We start from the raw sequence: 18,734 nt of genomic DNA, 5'->3' as shown, positions 1-18,734 counted from the left end.
ACGTGTATACTATGAATAGTACTTCCGTTCTTCGGACTTCTTGCGTTAAATCCTTTTCTAGTGGCCTGCTCCTTTAATCTGACGCCTTTGTCTCTCTTTATCTGAGACCTTTTCTTTAGCTCCGCAATTCACACCGCTGTTAATCCACTTCCTCGTTCTAACCTCGGCGGAAGCGGCCCACTTGAGTCAACAGAGATTTGTATATGGACTCACTTTCTCGCAATTCAATGGTTGATGATATGTTTTGGTATGTCCCGTTCACTTGGGTGCCTTGCGGGTGGCTTGCATTGACGAATGAATCAGATTAGTCCGGAAGTAACTACCGTTTCGAGATGCCTCGTTCTGTCCCCTCCTATTTCGCTTCCTTCTCGCAAGAGGGCGGTCAACCGCCGAGCGAAAACGATCACAATACAAGGTCCCTCACCCGAACAGCCCCTCCCTCTCCCGCTGCAGTCAGACGAAGCCACAGTCACCTCTCGGAAGCACACACCGGCTATCAATCGTTGGAAACACCTTTGGAAATTGGCGAAACAACCAGCTTGCTAGCGAAACCTGATGTACCAAAACGGTCGTACACGAATCTCTCTACCGGCTCGGGACCGGATCCCAACTTGCGACACACACTCTTGGCTGGAAGCATCCGCCGATCACGCCATCACAGCCGTGCAAATTCTCAAGCCCTGCGATTCAGTCGACGAGGAAGTTTAGATGTGGATCAAGCTGAGAGCATCGCTGGTTCAACCAAAGACGGTTTGACTGCTTCATATATGGATGATAGAACCTGGTATGATCAATTTACCTCAACCGACTGGGTACACGATAGCATTGCAGACGGTGCCCGCCTTCGGCAATTACGGGCACGGAAGGATCTCCGGGGCCGACTTTTGGCATGGTTAGACGGCTCCCAGGGCTGGGTTCTCGTTGCAGTAATTGGTTGTATTACGGCAGCGATCGCCTATTTTGTGGACATAACTGAAGATGTCGTTTTCGATATGAAGGAAGGTTTCTGTACCACTCGATGGTTTCATAGCCGTCAGGAATGCTGTGTGGACAACCCCGTGTGCTCTGCATGGTGGTCATGGTCCAAGATCCTATCCTTTTCGACTGCGGATAACCAGTGGACGGACTTTGGCATGTACGTGGCCTGGGTAGTTATACTATCCGTCATCTCTTGCTACCTCACGTTGCTCACCAAAACGGTCGTGCCTTCGTCAGTCTCACTAACAACGCTGGATGAAAACCTGGGTGCCGCATCGTCGCGAGGTACAAAACATACTGATAGGCCGGATGAATCCCCGGGCTCCGATGTTAGTCCGCGAGCGGTCTATCCGATACCCACTCGTCCTGATATGGTTTACTATTCCGCGGCGGGCAGCGGAGTCGCTGAAGTGAAAGTAATAAACAGCGGCTTTGTCCTGCATGGATATCTCGGATTCAAAACGCTGGTCATCAAGACCGTCGCCTTGATTTTCAGCGTGTCATCTGGCCTTAGTTTAGGGAAGGAGGGTCCTTATGTGCACATCGCTACTTGTGTGGGAAACATTTGTTGCCGCTTGTTCGCCAAATATAACCTCAACGATGGAAAAAGACGAGAAGTACTGAGCGCGAGTGCTGCGAGTGGCGTCGCAGTTGCTTTTGGTGCCCCCATCGGCGGGGTTCTCTTTAGCCTGGAAGAGGTCAGCTACTATTTCCCTCCAAAGACGCTCTTCAGAACCTTCTTCTGCTGTATTGCTGCAGCCCTGTCTCTGAAGTTCCTCAACCCCTATGGAACAGGCAAGATCGTCTTGTTTGAGGTCCGATACCTCAATGATTGGGAGATATTTGAGCTGGTGATTTTCGTTCTTTTAGGTGTGCTGGGAGGGGCCCTTGGTGCGCTTTTTATCAAGGCATCCAGTTTATGGGCTCGGTCATTCCGGAAAATTCCAGCCATCAAGCGTTGGCCAATGCTGGAGGTAGTCCTTGTTGCGGTCGTAACTGGGCTGGTCAGTTTTTGGAATCGTTATACTAAGCTGGCCGTATCTGAACTCTTATTTGAGTTAGCCAGCCCCTGCGAGCATGAATCGACGTCACCTACCGGGCTGTGTCCAAATGAAGACGGCATTGTCGACATAATCCGCTATCTGCTTGTAGCGTTTGTCATTAAAAGTCTCTTAACGATTGTTACATTCGGCATTAAAGTACCTGCGGGTATTTACGTCCCGTCCATGGTTGTTGGTGGTCTTTTGGGACGGATCGTTGGTCATGTGGCACAATACTTGGTGGTGAAATACCCAACGTTTCCCTTATTTGGATCCTCATGCCCTGCAGTGTCAGGAATGGAGAGTTGTGTGACTCCAGGGGTTTATGCTATGATCGCCGCAGGGGCTACCATGTGTGGTGTGACCCGCTTGTCAGTTACGTTGGCCGTCATTCTCTTTGAACTGACAGGCAGCCTTTCTCATGTCCTCCCATTCTCCTTGGCCATCCTATGTGCCAAGTGGACTGCCGATGCGATCGAGCCTCGCAGCATTTATGTAAGTATCCTGGGAAGTCAACGTATGTTGCCACAGGATTCCAAGCTGACTGGAATAGGATCTTCTCACTGATATGAACTCGTATCCGTTCCTTGATAACAAGATACAAGTTGTGTCAGATGCAGAGCTTGGGGACCTCGTGAGACCCTTACGTAGAAGTCGTATTATCGATATCTCAGATTCGCCCTTTGTGCCAGCGACAGAGTTGCGCTCGAAGCTCCAAACGCTTCTCATGGCAGGCGAATTAGATAGCGGTCTTCCTATTTTACGCGACGATATCTTGTCTGGATTGATTCCCGCACCGGACCTCGAATATGCTCTGGATAACCTTGACGATGAGGAAAACACATTATGTCTGATGGCGCTGGATACAGTGTCAATTGTATCTGACAGTGGTGATGGCGCGGCCAATCGGGTGGACTTCGGCCGCTATATTGACCCGGTATGTAGATACGAGTTCCCTGTATATTCCTACAAGCTGACGCGTCCATAGGCCCCTATTTCTCTTGATATCCATTCACCCGTGGACCTTGTTTACCAGTGTTTCGCTAAGCTAGGTCTACGATACCTTTGCGTTCTGCAAAATGGACAGTACGCAGGTCTAGTCCACAAAAAGGCCTTCGTAAAATTCATGAAAGATCATGAATGATTCTGCCTACGCAGAATGGTCCAGCAACATGGCTTGCTGCCGACAATCAATGAACCGTATGCATATTATCAGCATCTTCGAAGCATTGTCCGGCGTTACGTCTTGTCCCTGCACCTATCCCTGACTTTCTCGTCATAGCTAGCATGATTTCTTACCTTGCATATATATTTGCGTCTTGATTTTAACCATTGTGCACATATTGGTTATGGTTTATACTGTTTACCTGGGCGCTGTCTTTACTACTATCAGCTGTATACCAGCGGGTAGTGGAGGTTGTATATCTGTTTCTGTTTCGCGAAGTGCATGATTTTTCAATATTTTTGTATCTATTAGCAAGCGCATTTCTCCTTGCAGATTCCCAGCGTTGACTGCCAAACAGTGAAGAATGGTGGCTACTTGTAAATAGATCATCATTGCATATAGCAACTGCTATGCAGATTGTGTATGATATCAAACCTCCTGCAATGCCGCAAATTCAATTCATGCGTTCATATCCAACCATCTGAATCCTAACGTCACCCTCATCTTTCCATTCCGATGAGACAGGCTCACCCACCCACTTCGTCACTTCCTCCGCACTCACCTTTCTCCACCCCTTCTCCATCAGCAACTCCTCATCCACCGGGAAGAACGTATCACACTCAAACCCAGCCTTTCCCTCCTCAATCCCTTTCTTCTCAATATTCGTCATCACAATCCGAACAGGCCGATCCACACCCAACCGCAAAGCAGCCGCATAAATCTCCGCACCCCCGATAACAAAAACACCCCCCAAACCCCTTTTATACCTCCCCTCCACCTCCTCCAACGCCCCCTCCAATCCCGAACAAACAATCGCATCCGTAATCGGCCCCTCCCCAGGGGCAGTAGTATTATTAGCAGCAGCAGCAGCAGCCGCACTCTTCGCCCTCTTCCCCTCCAACTCCTCCATCACCCTCCTCCTCACATCCCCCGTCGTATCCCGCGTAACAACAACATTAATCCTCTTCCCCAGCGGCCGCAAACTCTTCGGTACGGAATCATACGTCTTCCGTCCCATTATCATTGCGTTCGTTGTCCCTGGTCGTGGCGGGCGGGATGTTACGCGCGCGAAGAAACTCATGTCAGCTTTTATGCGCGGCCAGGGGAGTGTGCCGTTTAGGCCGATTCCGAGGAGGTTTTTTTCGCGGGTCGAGATTGGCGTTGTTGCGACTATTAGGGTGAGGGGGTTTGTGGGAGGCATTTTTGCGGGGGCGGTTGTTAGGCTGGATTTGGGTGGTGGCTTGGTACGTTTGGATGTTGTGTAGATTGATTGTGAGGAGGTCGTGGGCTTGTGTAGTGTTGTTTGGGAATGTGCTGGAGATGAGCTTTGATGATGCGCTCTTGCCTTATCGGGACGTTTGTTGCAGATTGGTAGGGTTTGTATGACGAGACCGCCTGCCTATTGAATATGTCGAGGTCTATATAGGAAGGCGGTCTCGTGTGGATTATGAAGGACTGCTGACCGTGGAAAGGGGGTTTGCTGCTGGGTATTGGGATGCTGGTAGCTGGACTAGATAGGGACTTTCGGGTTTGAAAATTATTTCTAGTAATCTTTACATCTTGAAGTACTTCTCACAATTTTTCTATTAAAAGTACTGGCTTGTTGAGGCGTAAGAAAGTCGCGACTCTGGCCTTACTAAGGATACACTAGTCAAAAGGTTCACTTGGTGGAGTTCAAATCATTCTGCCCAACCGTAAACATTGTGATCGACAAGTTCCTTATCTTATCTATATCAGGATCTCTTGCAGTACATAGAAGTATACATACGTACATGCAAGTAGAGAAGTATAGCACTTCATCAATATAAATATATATATATATATATATTCCACCATACATTGACAATGGGCAAAAAGCAAGACCAGTGGATATCACCCACATAGCTAATCACAAACACAAGCGCACGATATAAACAAAACCATACTGCCCAACTCGCTCACCCAATTCATTTCAACTCGCCCATCTACCATCAACATCCCCCCTCTCCATCTATACCCTCAAACACCAACACCGCTCGGAAACAACTCAAAGATCCTTATTTCCTCCAGAAAAACCCATCTTCGGCCCCCTAAACCTAAATCACTCGCCCTAGATCAACAGTAGAAAGTATCATCCTAAGTCTTCTTCAACCCTGTACTCAGCGACCTCCGCCAAGTTTCCCCATGATTCAACCGAAAGCACGCCTGACAGTAAATCCAATATCTCCGCCCAGCCAGTACCTTATTTATGGCGTCCTGGATCGTCGCAACCTGCGCCGTGATATCACAGTTTTTGCCCTCGGTGCTCGATTCGAAACACCATTCGAAGTCGTTGGTCTCGCCGCAGGCCATATCGCATTTCTTCTGATTTGAGAGGTCTTTGATCTTTAGGGCTATGGGTTAGAGCCAGGATTTTATGGCTTCTTCGCTGTTGTAGGGGCATTGGAAAGGTATCGAGGTAGTATAGGGGGCAGTCTTCGATAGGGGCTCGTTGGTGAGGGGTCAGGACTCGATTGTGGGGTCTGGGTCAGGGATTGTGTCATTGGATTGTGGTGGTAGGGCCATGGCGAGGGCTGTTCCTTGCCAGCCTATTACACTTTGAGCGGAGAACATGACTGTGATGTTGCTGATGGCGATAGTTAAAATGATACGTTCGAGGAGGCTAGCAAGCAGACCTAGGCATTGTCTGGGTAATGGGTTTCAGTTTGGAGTAGATCAGCTGTTTCCTTGTCATCTAGTGGACAAATGCTTGGTTTTATACTACTTCGATAGCTCTGCCGTTACAGCTTAGGCTAGGGAGATAAGAGTCCCTGTGCGGAAGCATGGTGTCTACGCGTGAGGAGACAGACAAAGAACGACTGGAGCTGGTCCGGGAAAGGGTCTCTTACTACATTATAGTCGTAGTTTGTTTTATTTTATGTTTTGCCCCGTTGCTAAGTGTCCCGTGCTAGTATAACTTTGTCCTAGTGGTGAGGACTAGATTCGTTTAACAAGGAACTTTGCCATGAGCATACCTCATTTCCAAGTAATATTAGGAATCCTCTTACTTGTTTTCAGCGTGACCGTGTCAACTGGAGATAATCTGTGGTGTCATTATCCCCTTTCTCTACTTCCCTGGTATACTTTAGGTCCCATACCCCTTTCCTTGGTGACACGACCATTACTACCGGGGTATACTACAAGTCTCCGGCGGGATGGAAAGCCTTAGACGCCACTGTACTCCTGAGTGAACACGTTCTACCGTATCATTTACTAACGTGCATCGTCACGCTCAGAGTCAAAAACCCAACATTCTCCCCGGGCTACTGTGCTATCTGCCAAAAAGAGACTACTTTGTGCCCTGCATACAATAAGGGCAATACTAGCTTCGATGCAGCCGTCATCAGCGAATCAGAACCTTTTGAATCATATAGTAATTTAGGGTCTAGTAAAGTTCCAAATGTGTCAGGCTAGCGAAATACCTATCTTCTGACACTTGAGATGGAGCGGGAAGTGCAACATCCTTCCAAACCCTGAGAAATGATCTCGTGCCCAATTCATGGGGTTGACGACGCTGAAGAGGATTGCTTAGTACGTCAGAACCATGAGAAGATACTCTTCGCTTGATTGCTAAGGGCGAGGAAGGCAAGGGAGTTGTCCATTGGGTCTATCCCAGAGACCAGACTGTCAGTGAACAGTAGGGTTGAACTGGATTGTGTCGAACGCCCGGCCTTAGTCAGGTGTATCAGTCCCAGCAACTCGGAGGAAGCCAGGGATCAATGTACTCAAAAGCGCCTTCTTGGCATATTGCTGACACAGTTAGAATTGGTAAGCTAGAGTCGATGGCGATGTAGATATCGATACCAGGCTATCGGCGAGATGCCCGCCTTGCTGTGCTAGACCTGAAACATATAACTCCGGCGTTAAAATCTTCAAAAAAGATTATAAATCAAATTTGTAGCGATGGGTATCTACAAGACTCGCAATAATGTACAAGAAAGATAACAACACCCTCCCAGACGCCAATGCTGCAATATCATAAAACCGCCCTAGAATCAAACCTATGGAAAAACATCAGAACTCACACGTCACAAAAGAAATTTATTTAGCAGGCTTCAACAGGTCACCCTTTTCGATTGCATCTTGAATAGCAGTAACGTCCTTCTCCAGCTCCTCTCGACGCTTCACGTCCACTTCGTCTTCGCCAAGTGTATTGAGCTTTCCAAAGAGCCAAGTTTCTTTCATTGTACGAGTCAGGGAAAGTATATCTTCCGCGGCGCGAACCTATTTGTTTGGCCCAGTCAGCAGCAGGAATCAGCACGGTTGATGCCATGTGCAAAAGTGAACTTTTGGGCGTATGCATACCAGAGCAGTCGATTCCACATCAAGTTGATAGGTTTCCACTGCTGTTGCAGTGTGACTAGTACTTTCGACCTTTGAATTATTAGTGTTTGTGGACTTCACTTTAATTGTGGGAGAGAAAAGAATACGAACCGTTGCTGTTGCCATTATATTCTCAAATCGTTGAAGTAATTGGGAAATATTGGTGTTGATGCGATCTAGTTTAACGGATTAGAAATGCGTTTGGCGGGTGATGGTGTTGAGTGGCTATCATTGTGATGATTAGGGATACGCACAGTGTAAAGCCTTGGATGTTGGTTGGGCGTCCATTTTACTCCCTTTCTAAGGCAAACTAACTAGTACTGGTGGTTTTGGTCAACTTTAGAGTGATAACTGCTGATAGAGATAGTTGCTATCGGGGGTGAAAGCGGGTTACATGGCGGTGGCGAGTATTGCCGGTATTAAGATATCCGTTGATCATTGCTTATCTTGGAGGACTCACTATATGTCGATCATGCTTGGCTTTGTGATAGTGCTTCTTCAGACATGGGTTCATGCTACAGCCCGCAGATACCTCCTTGCTTGAAAATTTATGTGTAAGGGTAGTAGGATTCCAATGTACACTAGCTAGAAAGTAGACAAGCTATAGAATACGACCGGTAATCTGACAATAAACGAAATCTGCCAAACTGCGCAAACTAGTTGCAAGCGATGTTTAACCCCAGGGGACAGTGGTAGACCCATAAGAATGCATCCAAGAGAATATTAATCCCAGTAACCGATAACTGCTGTCCATGGCACTCCAGCTTCAGTGGCTGTCCATTGGCTTTCGATTTATGCTTGATGAGACTGAAGCAAAGATAATCACAGGGGTCTGCCTGATTCATAGAGCTGAGTTGCCCTAGCAATATCTGGCGTACGTATTTATTCGGCTGTGGGTAAATGCATCAGGAAAGGTCCGTAAATAGCCCAAGTGTGACCCAACAGCTTATTGCACTTGCATCAAACCACGATATTGAATCCGATACTCGGTTGGATTGTGTGAGCCGCGCTGGGCTTTGCGTACTAGGCCGTTGGTAAAGAGCTTATCTAACGTACTTGCCCTGTACACGAGTTAGACACAACATTCAAGCGGGCATGAACAGACAAAGCATACCATAAACCTCTTGTGGAAGTCCGATCGCAATAGATCCTACATGCAATTAGCGTCATATCAATAAGAGCAGACTGCATGAGCTCACGTTGACAAACTCCTTTCCTCTCTTGTCCTCGGTTCCTCTAGCTTGGTTCTTGAAGACCACATCATCGTCCCATCGGCGTTTGAGATTGAAGTCCTCGGGGTTGAGGAGCGGATTTCCTCTGGCGATATCATATTCCCGTTTTTCCTCTTCTTCAGCGGCGCGTTCACGCTCTTCCTTTTCTTTCTGTTCTTGTCTCTCCTTCTTAATTTTCTCTAACTCCCGCATCAACTCGGCAGCCTCATCCTCCTCGTCACTAAAAGAAATTATGAGCACGGTTAGCTTGCCTGTGAGTTGGAGCAACTGACCTTTCCTCTTCACTACTATCATCCTCTGAGCCGTCTGAATCCGCATCTATATCTCGCGTCTCCTCTAGTATTCGTCGTCGTTTGGCTTCTGGGTCTTCGTCTCCCGCTCCCGCTGAATCACTGCTCGATGGACCTCCTTCTATTTGGCGCTTGGGTGCTGCGCTTTCAGCAGCCGGTTCATCGACGGGAATGCCGTTCTTCTTCGCAAAATGTGCAGCCTCGGCTTGGAGCAATTCAGCGCGCAAGTCGCGTTGGCGAGCTTCGCCCTCAGTACCCTGACCGAGTTGACTTGGAACTGATTAGAGGTGACCAGACCGGCAATACAGGGACAGCTTACCGAGTCTTCAGGTGCGTATGTGCCGGAAGAAGTCGCTGGTGGTATGCCGGGCCGCGCAGAGCCTCTTTCCCTTGTGCCTGTTCTCAATGAGGCTGTGTTCAAGTACTACAAAGATAAACGGTTGGCACATACCGGATCGAATGTGGGTCTGTGTGCTATCGGAATATTAGTGCAATGCTTATCAGAAGTGAGATCGCAAGGATCTTCATACCTGTAGTCATGTTGGGCTACAGAATTCAAGGATTGCGAAACTTGCGATTATGGCTGTTTAAGATGAATGACCGCCGAAAGTGATTCCGCGGACGGCCACAGGCTTGCGGCTGAATCAGCAGCTACACACCGCCTTTAGAGAAGATTATTTGTGATTGGACTCTGATGATCTACATCTTCAGGAACAACTTTAGCCCGCTTTTCAATGACGCTGCGGAGTGCAGGAAATTTTTATAGAAAGTCTGTCTTCTGACCCCGCTGGGGCCGAGTCCGCCTCCGCAACCATGAACAAAGAAGCACCGCTCTCAATTGCCGAGCGCGACTTCATCCTCAATGCTCTGCGTGAGGATGTAAGACTCGATGGCCGCAAGGCCGACGAATTTCGCCCCTTAAATGTATCGTTTGGCGAAGAATACGGGCATGTGAAGGTGCAGCTTGGCAAGACCAGGTAAATGCATCTTGCTCAAGGCTTGAGTTTTGGATATATACGTTAACTTAAGCTTATAGCCTTGTTGTCCGCATCTCATCGGAAGTTACAAAACCCCATGATGACCGTCCATTCGATGGCGTCTTTACTATTGCCATGGAGCTGACCGCTATGGGCTCTCCGGCTTGGGAAAATGGCCGGTACGTTTACCTGCGACTGAACAGCTTGTGCTTATGTAGCTGATGTTGTTGGAATAATAGACAGGGAGACCTTGAATCGTATGTTTCCAACGTTCTAGATAGGGTTATCCGTCATTCGAACGCCCTTGATACGGAATCACTTTGCGTCTTGAAGGGTGTCAGCTGCTGGACTGTTCGGGCAGATGTGCATGTCACAGACTATGACGGCAATCTGATCGATGCGGCCTGTATTGGAATAATGGCAGGTCTTCAGCATTTTCGTCGGCCGGATGCCGTCGTCAAAGACGGTCAGGTGATCGTCTACAGTGTCGACGAACGGGTGCCAGTCGCATTGAATATTACACATAAGCCATTGTCGATTACCTTCCATACGTTTGACGAGGGCAAGCGGGTCATCCTCGATGCTACCCGGAAGGAAGAGCAAGCTTCGGAAGCGGACGTGGTAATAGGGTTGAACAATGCGGGCGATGTGTGTTACATCTCGAAGTTCTCTGGATCCCCGGTTGACGCCATGGTGTTCGTGAATAAATCATCCGTTGCACTTGAAAAAGTGAAGGAGATCAACGGCATCATCGACAAGGCGCTGCAAAGTGACCTCGCGAAACGATCTAAAGGCAGCCTCTTGGAGGAGTCCAGAGCAGCGAACGATCGGTAGACTTTGAACTGTTCATGAATTTACTCTATCTTTTGAAACCCAGCCAATATACTCAAGATTCGGTGTATTCTAGATAGCAAACAACGGAGTCTATTTTGTGACCTTGGTCACGAGACGAATGTGTCGAGGAGTACACTTGTTCTACGAACAGTTGGGTCCTTGTAGCCCACCGCTGAGTTAGGAAAAAGGGTGTCTCGCGACAATCCATGCACATCACAACTTAAGCATAATGCCCCTGAACAAATTAACAGCTACTTGAGGCTTTAGAGCGATAAATTGTAGCTCTTGCGAGCAGATCGGCTTCTTGAGAGAGCTTTCGAGTAGTGGAGCACTTATTGCTAAAGATGTTTAGATCTACGAATCCTTACAGTAGCTTATTTACACGTAAACTCATAAACGAAGACGATATCTATATAGTCCGTGTTCTATAGTTCTTCGGCTGGATATCGATGGTCTAGAAGATAACGGAATTGGGGCCAGGCAACAATCATCAGTGGGAAACGTTCTCCCCTCCCGTATCAGGCAAAATTAGACCCACGGTGGAAAGAACTTTACAGACTTAATTTAAAATGTAAAATTGACAGCCCACCAGGTTGTGTTTGTTTCGGATGTCCGCGGGCTGGTTCATCATTGCTATATCTTGGCTCGTAGTCCTCATACTAGGAGTGTAACGGTGTTTGGGGGTTGTCATGTCGGTATATCAAACACCCGCGAGACGGCAGTGCGGGTTTCAGCAAGAGCTCTACAAGCCGTTTCAGATGCATTGCGTTAGAGCATCGAGATTCTAGGTATTTATGATCGTACAGGTATGTATGAAGAACCCGGCTGTGTATTCCGGTTTTGATACTCCGTACTGTGCTACACGAACTAGGGAGAGAGTGACAGCTGGTAAGAATTAGAAAATTTTGTAGGAGCTCAGGCAGACGGTATCAAAGTCTCCTTAAACCGGGCCGTATCCCGTACAGGTCCAGAGATTCAACGTGTAGTATAAAGCATGACAAAGAGAGCTCCCCATTATACTTGGTCAAGTTTCAATTGTTTCAGGAAATACGAAGGATCTGTCTCACTTGACAGGCTGTCACCACGTTAGTTCAAAATTTCCGACTGGCGCATCCCAGAGATCTGTCTATCGCGTTAGTTCATGAAGAAAGCGTTTAGCTTGGGATGGCGGAGTGGGGAGGGAGACGCAGCACCGTCGAGGCGCAGGGACGCTTAATTTGGGATTTCCTTTATTTTTAAACAATTGGTGAACTAATTAATTTATCCCTTGACGATAAGTGTCCATGTCATGTCATGAGATTCTAATAAAGAAAAGAAATCGAAAGACTTTTTAAAGGGGAAGACAAAAAAGAAGAAGAAGCAATAGTCCAACGATACTAAGAATAATAATTGGGGACTAAAAAATACAGGCTTCCCAGCCACTGACGGAGATCCAAACAACACCGCCCAAGACTAGCGTAAAGCCGCATCCCAACGAATAACAAACCTTCCTCCAGGCAGTCGTCAGTTTTCCTTCTCCATCCCGACACCTTTTTGCTCTTCGCTCCCCAGTTTCATGATTATTGCCTTTTCTTGTACCTCCCTTGCGCAATCCAACTTTCGTGGGCTATAGTCGTTCCATACTTGCACCGTCTCGCTCCTTTTCCGTCCCTCCAATTACTGTCGATCAATGCTCCAGGGGCATAAAGTTGCTCTGACGGTCTTTGCCCGCTCTGAGCATCATGGCCAGCGGTAGGCCTCCAGGTCACCACCCAGCCGCTGGCCGCGATGACGACCTGCTGCAGCTGGAGGACGCGACCCCTATGTATAATACCGGACAGCGCCCACCCGTCAACGATGACCATTTGTTGCGACAGTACAACATTGACGACTCCGATTACCCCCAGGCGCGACCCTCGGTTTCCTACGACCAGTTTGTCGGCGGACAGGCGCCGCCGCATTCAGGTGCCCATGCGACAGTCTCCGCGCACCCCCCGCCCCAGGCCGGGGCGTACATAGGCGATCCTTACATGGGGGGCGCTAATGTATCTCGAACCTACTCTCAGACGTCAGGCTTGGACAACTATCGGCGCTACTCCGTGGATGAATATGATGATGGGTACTACCATGTGGATGATCATGATGATTATATGCACTCAGACCATCGTGTGCAGGAGGCGAATCAGCGGAATAGCATACTGGGTTTGGGAGGCGGGTTAATGGGAAGAGCGAAGCACATGCTGGGCATGAATCAGGAATACTCGGATATGAACCTTCCTCTCACGGAGTCTGGCGCCAGGGCATCCCGGGTTGACAGCACTGAGCACGGCGAAGGGGGTGTTCCCCCGAGCCAGAAGAAGTCGAAGAAGTCGGATTTCAAGTTTGGTTTTGGACGGAAGAAGGTCGACCCTTCAACTCTTGGACCTCGCATGATCGTGTTGAACAACCCCCCAGCCAATGCAGTGCATAAATTCGTCGACAACCATGTGTCAACAGCGAAGTATAACGTTATCACCTTCATCCCGAAATTCCTATACGAACAGTTCTCGAAATATGCCAACTTGTTTTTCTTGTTTACCGCGGTCCTCCAGCAAATTCCAAATGTTTCACCGACGAATCGTTACACCACAATTGGACCGTTGTTGATTGTATTACTGGTCTCCGCTATCAAGGAACTTGTAGAAGACTATAAGCGGCGGTCGTCAGACAAGTCTCTCAACTACTCAAAAACTCAGGTTTTGAAGGGATCGGCATTCCACGACACCAAATGGGTTGATGTTGCAGTGGGGGATATCGTTAGAGTTGAGTCGGAGCAGCCTTTTCCCGCCGATTTGGTTCTCCTGGCGTCTTCCGAACCCGAGGGCTTGTGTTATATCGAAACCGCCAACTTGGATGGAGAAACAAATCTAAAGATCAAACAAGCGATTCCGGAGACAGCACATTTGGTAAGCCCTGCCGACCTTAGCCGATTAAGTGGCCGGGTTCGATCGGAACAACCGAACAGTAGTCTCTACACATATGAAGCAACCTTGACCATGCATGCCGGTGGAGGGGAGAAGGAATTGCCTCTGGCACCGGACCAGCTTCTTCTTCGAGGAGCTACCCTGCGAAATACGCCGTGGGTTCACGGAATTGTCGTTTTCACTGGCCACGAGACGAAACTGATGCGAAATGCGACAGCCACTCCGATTAAGCGGACGGCTGTAGAACGGATGGTCAATGTTCAGATCTTGATGTTGGTCAGCATTCTTATAGCGCTCAGTGTCATTAGCTCCGTTGGCGATCTCATTGTTCGACAGACTGCATCCCACAAACTCGCTTATCTTGACTACGGCAATGTTAACGCAGTTAAGCAATTCGTCCTCGATATCTTCACCTACTGGGTCCTCTATTCGAACCTTGTCCCAATCTCGCTTTTTGTGACAATCGAAATCGTGAAATACGCCCAGGCATTCTTGATCAACTCCGATCTTGATATCTACTATGACAAAACGGACACCCCGGCAACTTGTAGAACGTCATCGTTGGTCGAGGAACTTGGGCAGATAGAGTACATCTTTTCGGATAAGACGGGAACCTTGACCTGCAACATGATGGAGTTCAAACAATGTACCATTGGCGGCATTCAATATGGCGAGGAGATCCCAGAAGACCGACGAGCTACCGTAGAGGATGGAGTGGAAGTTGGGGTACATGACTTCAAGCAGCTCAGGGAGAACCAAAAATCTCATCCAACGGCAGATGCGATCCATCATTTCCTCACGCTTCTCGCTACTTGCCATACTGTCATCCCTGAAAGGTCTGAGAAGGAGCCCGATAAGATCAAATACCAGGCAGCTTCGCCCGACGAGGGCGCTCTCGTTGAGGGTGCTGCAAGCTTGGGCTACCGGTTTACGAATCGAAGACCACGTTCCGTGCTGTTCACAGTAGGAGGTCATGAGTATGAATATGAACTGCTGGCGGTGTGTGAGTTCAACTCGACACGTAAACGAATGTCGACAATATTCAGGTGTCCAGATGGAAAGATCAGAATCTACACCAAAGGCGCAGACACCGTCATCCTTGAACGACTGAATTCTGACAATCCCATTGTCGAGGCAACATTGCAACATCTGGAAGAGTATGCTTCGGACGGTCTCCGGACTCTTTGCTTGGCAATGCGTGAAATTTCCGAGGAGGAATTCCAACAGTGGTACCAGATATATGACAAGGCTGCAACAACTGTAGGTGGAAACCGTGCGGACGAGCTCGACAAGGCTTCGGAGCTTATCGAGAAAGACTTCTACCTTCTCGGGGCCACAGCTATTGAGGATCGACTGCAGGATGGAGTTCCCGACACCATCCATACGCTACAGACAGCGGGAATCAAAATCTGGGTTCTGACTGGTGACCGGCAAGAAACTGCTATCAATATTGGAATGTCCTGCAAGTTGATATCGGAAGATATGTCGTTACTGATTATCAATGAAGAGTCTGCCCAAGCTACACGAGAAAATTTGTCGAAGAAGCTACAGGCTGTTCAGAGCCAGAATGCTTCTGGTGAAAGTGAAGCGTTGGCCTTGGTTATCGATGGGCGATCTTTAACTTTTGCGCTGGAAAAGGACATGGAGAAGATGTTTTTGGACCTTGCTATTCAGTGTAAAGCCGTGGTTTGCTGGTAAGTTATCTAGTTTTGTCCTACTACGTGGATTGAAACTGACAGTTCCCAGTCGTGTTTCCCCTCTACAAAAGGCCTTGGTTGTCAAACTTGTCAAGCGCCACCTGAAGTCTTTACTTCTCGCGATTGGTGATGGTGCGAACGACGTGTCTATGATCCAGGCCGCACATGTTGGCGTTGGTATCAGTGGTCTCGAGGGTCTTCAAGCCGCCCGATCTGCCGACGTGGCTATTGCTCAGTTCCGTTATCTCCGTAAACTCCTCCTTGTTCATGGTGCCTGGAGTTACCATAGAATAAGTCGTGTCATTTTGTATTCATTCTACAAGAATATTGCTCTCTATATGACACAATTTTGGGTGAGTGATACTTAAGTGCCCATCCGCTGATAGTTCTGGTTTTAACTAACAGTCGTATAGTACTCTTTCCAAAATGCTTTCTCTGGCGAAGTCATCTACGAGTCATGGACCCTATCCTTCTACAACGTCTTTTTCACTGTTCTTCCTCCTTTCGCGATGGGAATCTGTGATCAGTTCATATCTGCTCGGTTATTGGACCGGTATCCTCAGCTCTACCAGCTTGGACAGAAAGGAATGTTCTTCAAAAGACACAGCTTTTGGTCATGGATCGCAAATGGGTTTTACCATTCCTTGCTACTATACCTTGTTTCGCAGTTGATTTTCCTCTGGGACCTTCCCCAAGGAGATGGCCAGATTTCCGGCCACTGGGTATGGGGATCTGCCCTGTACACGGCAGTTCTCGCCACGGTCCTTGGGAAAGCGGCACTGATTACGAATATTTGGACCAAATACACGTTCATCGCGATCCCGGGATCAATGGTCATCTGGCTAGCATTTCTTCCCGCGTATGGCTATGCCGCACCAGCCATCGGCTTCTCCACGGAGTACTACGGTACCATCCCCCGCCTCTTCAAATCACCCATCTTCTACCTCATGGCCGTCATCCTCCCGTGTATCTGTCTCCTTCGAGACTACGCCTGGAAATATGCCAAGCGGATGTACTATCCACAACATTACCACCACGTCCAAGAGATCCAGAAGTACAATGTACAAGACTACCGCCCACGCATGGAACAGTTCCAGAAGGCCATCCGAAAAGTGCGTCAAGTCCAGCGCATGCGCAAACAACGCGGCTACGCTTTCAGCCAGGCCGATGATGGTGCCCAAATGAGAGTCGTCAATGCTTATGATACCACGAGAGGAAGAGGGCGATATGGTGAAATGACTAGTTCCAGAGCTTTAGTATAACGATCTGATTTTTGGTTTTGTTTCTTATCTTATTCTTTCTTCTTCACTTCCCCTGTCCTTTGCCTCCTTGTATTAGTTGCATCTGTGGCGGTCTGATGACCGACTGACCTCCATCACTCTCTGTCCACGTCACTCTTGCTAACCTTACCATTCGTCTTCCTTTCTCTCTTTTTGGACTATATTGCATGATGGTCCTCCGCTTCGCCTATATCTTCGTTCTTCCTATCTTCTCTATGAGTCAATGTGAAATCTTGAATTTTGTGATATCAACTTCTTCAACTACACCACTTTGTTGAATGTTTTCTTGAACATGGATGACTTGTAATGTCTAGATAGGTTAAACAGACAGAATGGGTAATGATATATTGCTCATCTTCTGTTGAGATTTTCTCTTAAGTAGCAATCCCTTTGTACTTGCCTCGTCCTTCATTTTTACATTTGTCTTCAAGGTAACCGGGGTCAGTCCATGATATTGATAGGCAGTTGTCTAGAAGGCCTGCGGAACTCAGGTAAGGCCCCGTGGCATAAATATTGCTCTGGCCTACATTGACAAGCTCGAATGTGTACGGCGCACCTAACTAAATGCACTTGTCTAAGAAGCATCAAATGATAATAGCCCCACTATCTCAATTAATATATGCTTTGAGGAATTCTTCGCTTTTCCCACTCGACTAAAATTAATGTTGGCTGAAGGTCTAACCTTGCATCTGAGTATACTCAACGTTATTTATCCAGAGTCTTCAACAATTTTCAATATAGCCCCATTCTTAAATATAGCCGCAATATCCAGGACTTCTTAACAATGTACAATGAGCACCGAACAGGCACTTACCGCTGGTGTTCGATGCTGATGATTTGCCTCGTAAGGGTCTAGTCAAATATTTATCAAATAGCGAAATCATCCTTCACAGCATTGTTGATATTTCTGGGTTGTACAGGGTACTTTTGCTACTAGATGTAGTATGTTTTCGGCAGCATTGTTTTCCCTAGATACGTTGGCTCCACGGTCCTGTAAGTGCAAGAGAACCGTCTGACTAGACTGATCAACTGTAAACCTATCATGCAAGTTGGCTTTAATGCAGGTAAAAACAGGTGTATCGCCATTTTCGTGCTGTGCGTTGACGTCAAGCCCGAGGTCGAGAAAATATCGAATATTGCTGTATCATTTGCATATCCTTCAGACATACAAGCGGCTATATGATGGAGAAATGTATTGCCGTCGGGATCAGGTTCAAAAGCATCAGGTTCGACACGGCACGATTTAGACAGCGCGGGAAGGTAATGCTTTTGCGCAGCCAGATGAAGAGGCGTGAGGTCTTGTTCATTTGCCTTATGAATGAGAGGGAGGCATCGGTTTGGCATAGACAACAGAAGATCAGCACTGCGCTCTTGATCGTTCTTGCCAATACATTTTATGTTCAGATGTAATGCATTGTTGCCATTGTTGTCAGCAGATATATCTGCGCCTATCTGGCATAGCTTTTCAATAAGTTGGGATTGATCCTCGCCCTCATTTCCTTCCCAGGCAGCCAAAAAAAAAGTGTTCTTCGCCGTTCATCTCTTTCCTCTAGATCCACTTGAGGAAGATCAAGAAGGGGCTCAAAAATTCCACGGCGCTGTAATACATTGTGAACGATAGTAGTATCGGCAGAAGGCAGAAATGGATTTACCCGTTGTTCAGTAAGTGCTTTACAATGTCAGTATGCTCTGGGCGCGAGTCAATGCGGTAGCATATAGGAAGACAGGCGACATGCATAGGTCACAATTGAAATGCACGATATCGTTCAGGGTCTTCCCACCAGCCTATTCTGTCTCTTATTGCAGGCTCGGGTAAGTGTGATTTCTCCCAGAATGGCTTGTTGCAGTCTATTCCCGTCTCAGTGATGACTTTTACTGTTTCGATATGATTGAATAGTTTGCTTTGAAGAAAGTCGGTTTATCTTCATAGTCGATATCAGCACCGTACTCTATCAATA

The 18,734-nt window shown here is 47.7% G+C and overlaps 7 protein-coding genes across 7 annotated transcripts; 3 read left to right on the top strand and 4 right to left on the bottom strand.

Annotated features, from left to right (window-relative positions):
- Positions 1-31: 31 nt before the first annotated feature.
- BDW43DRAFT_133820 (chloride channel protein) lies at positions 32-3,400 on the top strand. The gene is made up of 4 exons (XM_032038225.1): positions 32-247; positions 309-2,513; positions 2,572-2,955; positions 3,007-3,400. The coding sequence occupies exons 2-4, from the start codon at positions 333-335 to the stop codon at positions 3,160-3,162; spliced, it is 2,721 nt and encodes a 906-aa protein (XP_031898653.1). The 5' UTR covers positions 32-247; positions 309-332; the 3' UTR covers positions 3,163-3,400.
- Positions 3,401-3,642: 242 nt separating this feature from the next.
- On the bottom strand, positions 3,643-4,384 carry BDW43DRAFT_312733 (dihydrofolate reductase; the record flags this gene model as incomplete). The annotated part of the gene is made up of 2 exons (XM_032047420.1): positions 3,643-3,687; positions 3,746-4,384. The coding sequence occupies 2 exons, from the start codon at positions 4,382-4,384 to the stop codon at positions 3,643-3,645; spliced, it is 684 nt and encodes a 227-aa protein (XP_031898652.1).
- A 726-nt stretch (positions 4,385-5,110) lies between these two features.
- BDW43DRAFT_281708 (uncharacterized protein) lies at positions 5,111-5,630 on the bottom strand. Its single transcript, XM_032042546.1, has one exon. The coding sequence runs from the start codon at positions 5,512-5,514 to the stop codon at positions 5,299-5,301; it is 216 nt and encodes a 71-aa protein (XP_031898651.1). The 5' UTR covers positions 5,515-5,630; the 3' UTR covers positions 5,111-5,298.
- A 1,420-nt stretch (positions 5,631-7,050) lies between these two features.
- BDW43DRAFT_281706 (RNA polymerase II mediator complex head subunit MED22) lies at positions 7,051-7,876 on the bottom strand. Its single transcript, XM_032042545.1, has 4 exons — positions 7,779-7,876; positions 7,636-7,700; positions 7,507-7,575; positions 7,051-7,425 (listed from the first exon to the last, which is right to left on the bottom strand). The coding sequence occupies exons 1-4, from the start codon at positions 7,810-7,812 to the stop codon at positions 7,243-7,245; spliced, it is 351 nt and encodes a 116-aa protein (XP_031898650.1). The 5' UTR covers positions 7,813-7,876; the 3' UTR covers positions 7,051-7,242.
- A 202-nt stretch (positions 7,877-8,078) lies between these two features.
- Positions 8,079-9,623, bottom strand: BDW43DRAFT_281705 (spliceosome-associated CWC15 family protein). Its single transcript, XM_032042544.1, has 7 exons — positions 9,577-9,623; positions 9,498-9,520; positions 9,366-9,442; positions 9,029-9,316; positions 8,724-8,976; positions 8,639-8,674; positions 8,079-8,585 (listed from the first exon to the last, which is right to left on the bottom strand). Exons 1-7 carry the CDS (start codon positions 9,584-9,586, stop codon positions 8,568-8,570), a joined length of 705 nt encoding a protein of 234 aa, XP_031898649.1. The 5' UTR covers positions 9,587-9,623; the 3' UTR covers positions 8,079-8,567.
- A 120-nt stretch (positions 9,624-9,743) lies between these two features.
- Positions 9,744-11,232, top strand: BDW43DRAFT_281704 (exosome non-catalytic core subunit RRP45). Its single transcript, XM_032042543.1, has 3 exons — positions 9,744-10,023; positions 10,083-10,202; positions 10,263-11,232. Exons 1-3 carry the CDS (start codon positions 9,860-9,862, stop codon positions 10,855-10,857), a joined length of 879 nt encoding a protein of 292 aa, XP_031898648.1. The 5' UTR covers positions 9,744-9,859; the 3' UTR covers positions 10,858-11,232.
- A 1,220-nt stretch (positions 11,233-12,452) lies between these two features.
- Positions 12,453-17,410, top strand: BDW43DRAFT_133742 (aminophospholipid-translocating P4-type ATPase DRS2). Its single transcript, XM_032038224.1, has 3 exons — positions 12,453-15,493; positions 15,546-15,849; positions 15,910-17,410. Exons 1-3 carry the CDS (start codon positions 12,579-12,581, stop codon positions 16,756-16,758), a joined length of 4,068 nt encoding a protein of 1,355 aa, XP_031898647.1. The 5' UTR covers positions 12,453-12,578; the 3' UTR covers positions 16,759-17,410.
- The last annotated feature ends 1,324 nt before the right edge of the window (positions 17,411-18,734 follow it).

Source organism: Aspergillus alliaceus (assembly GCF_009176365.1).
Source record: "Aspergillus alliaceus strain CBS 536.65 unplaced genomic scaffold BDW43scaffold_32, whole genome shotgun sequence".
Lineage (NCBI taxonomy): Eukaryota > Fungi > Ascomycota > Eurotiomycetes > Eurotiales > Aspergillaceae > Aspergillus > Aspergillus alliaceus.
Note: the sequence above shows the minus strand (reverse complement) of the source record. Positions and strands in the feature narration are given on the sequence as shown.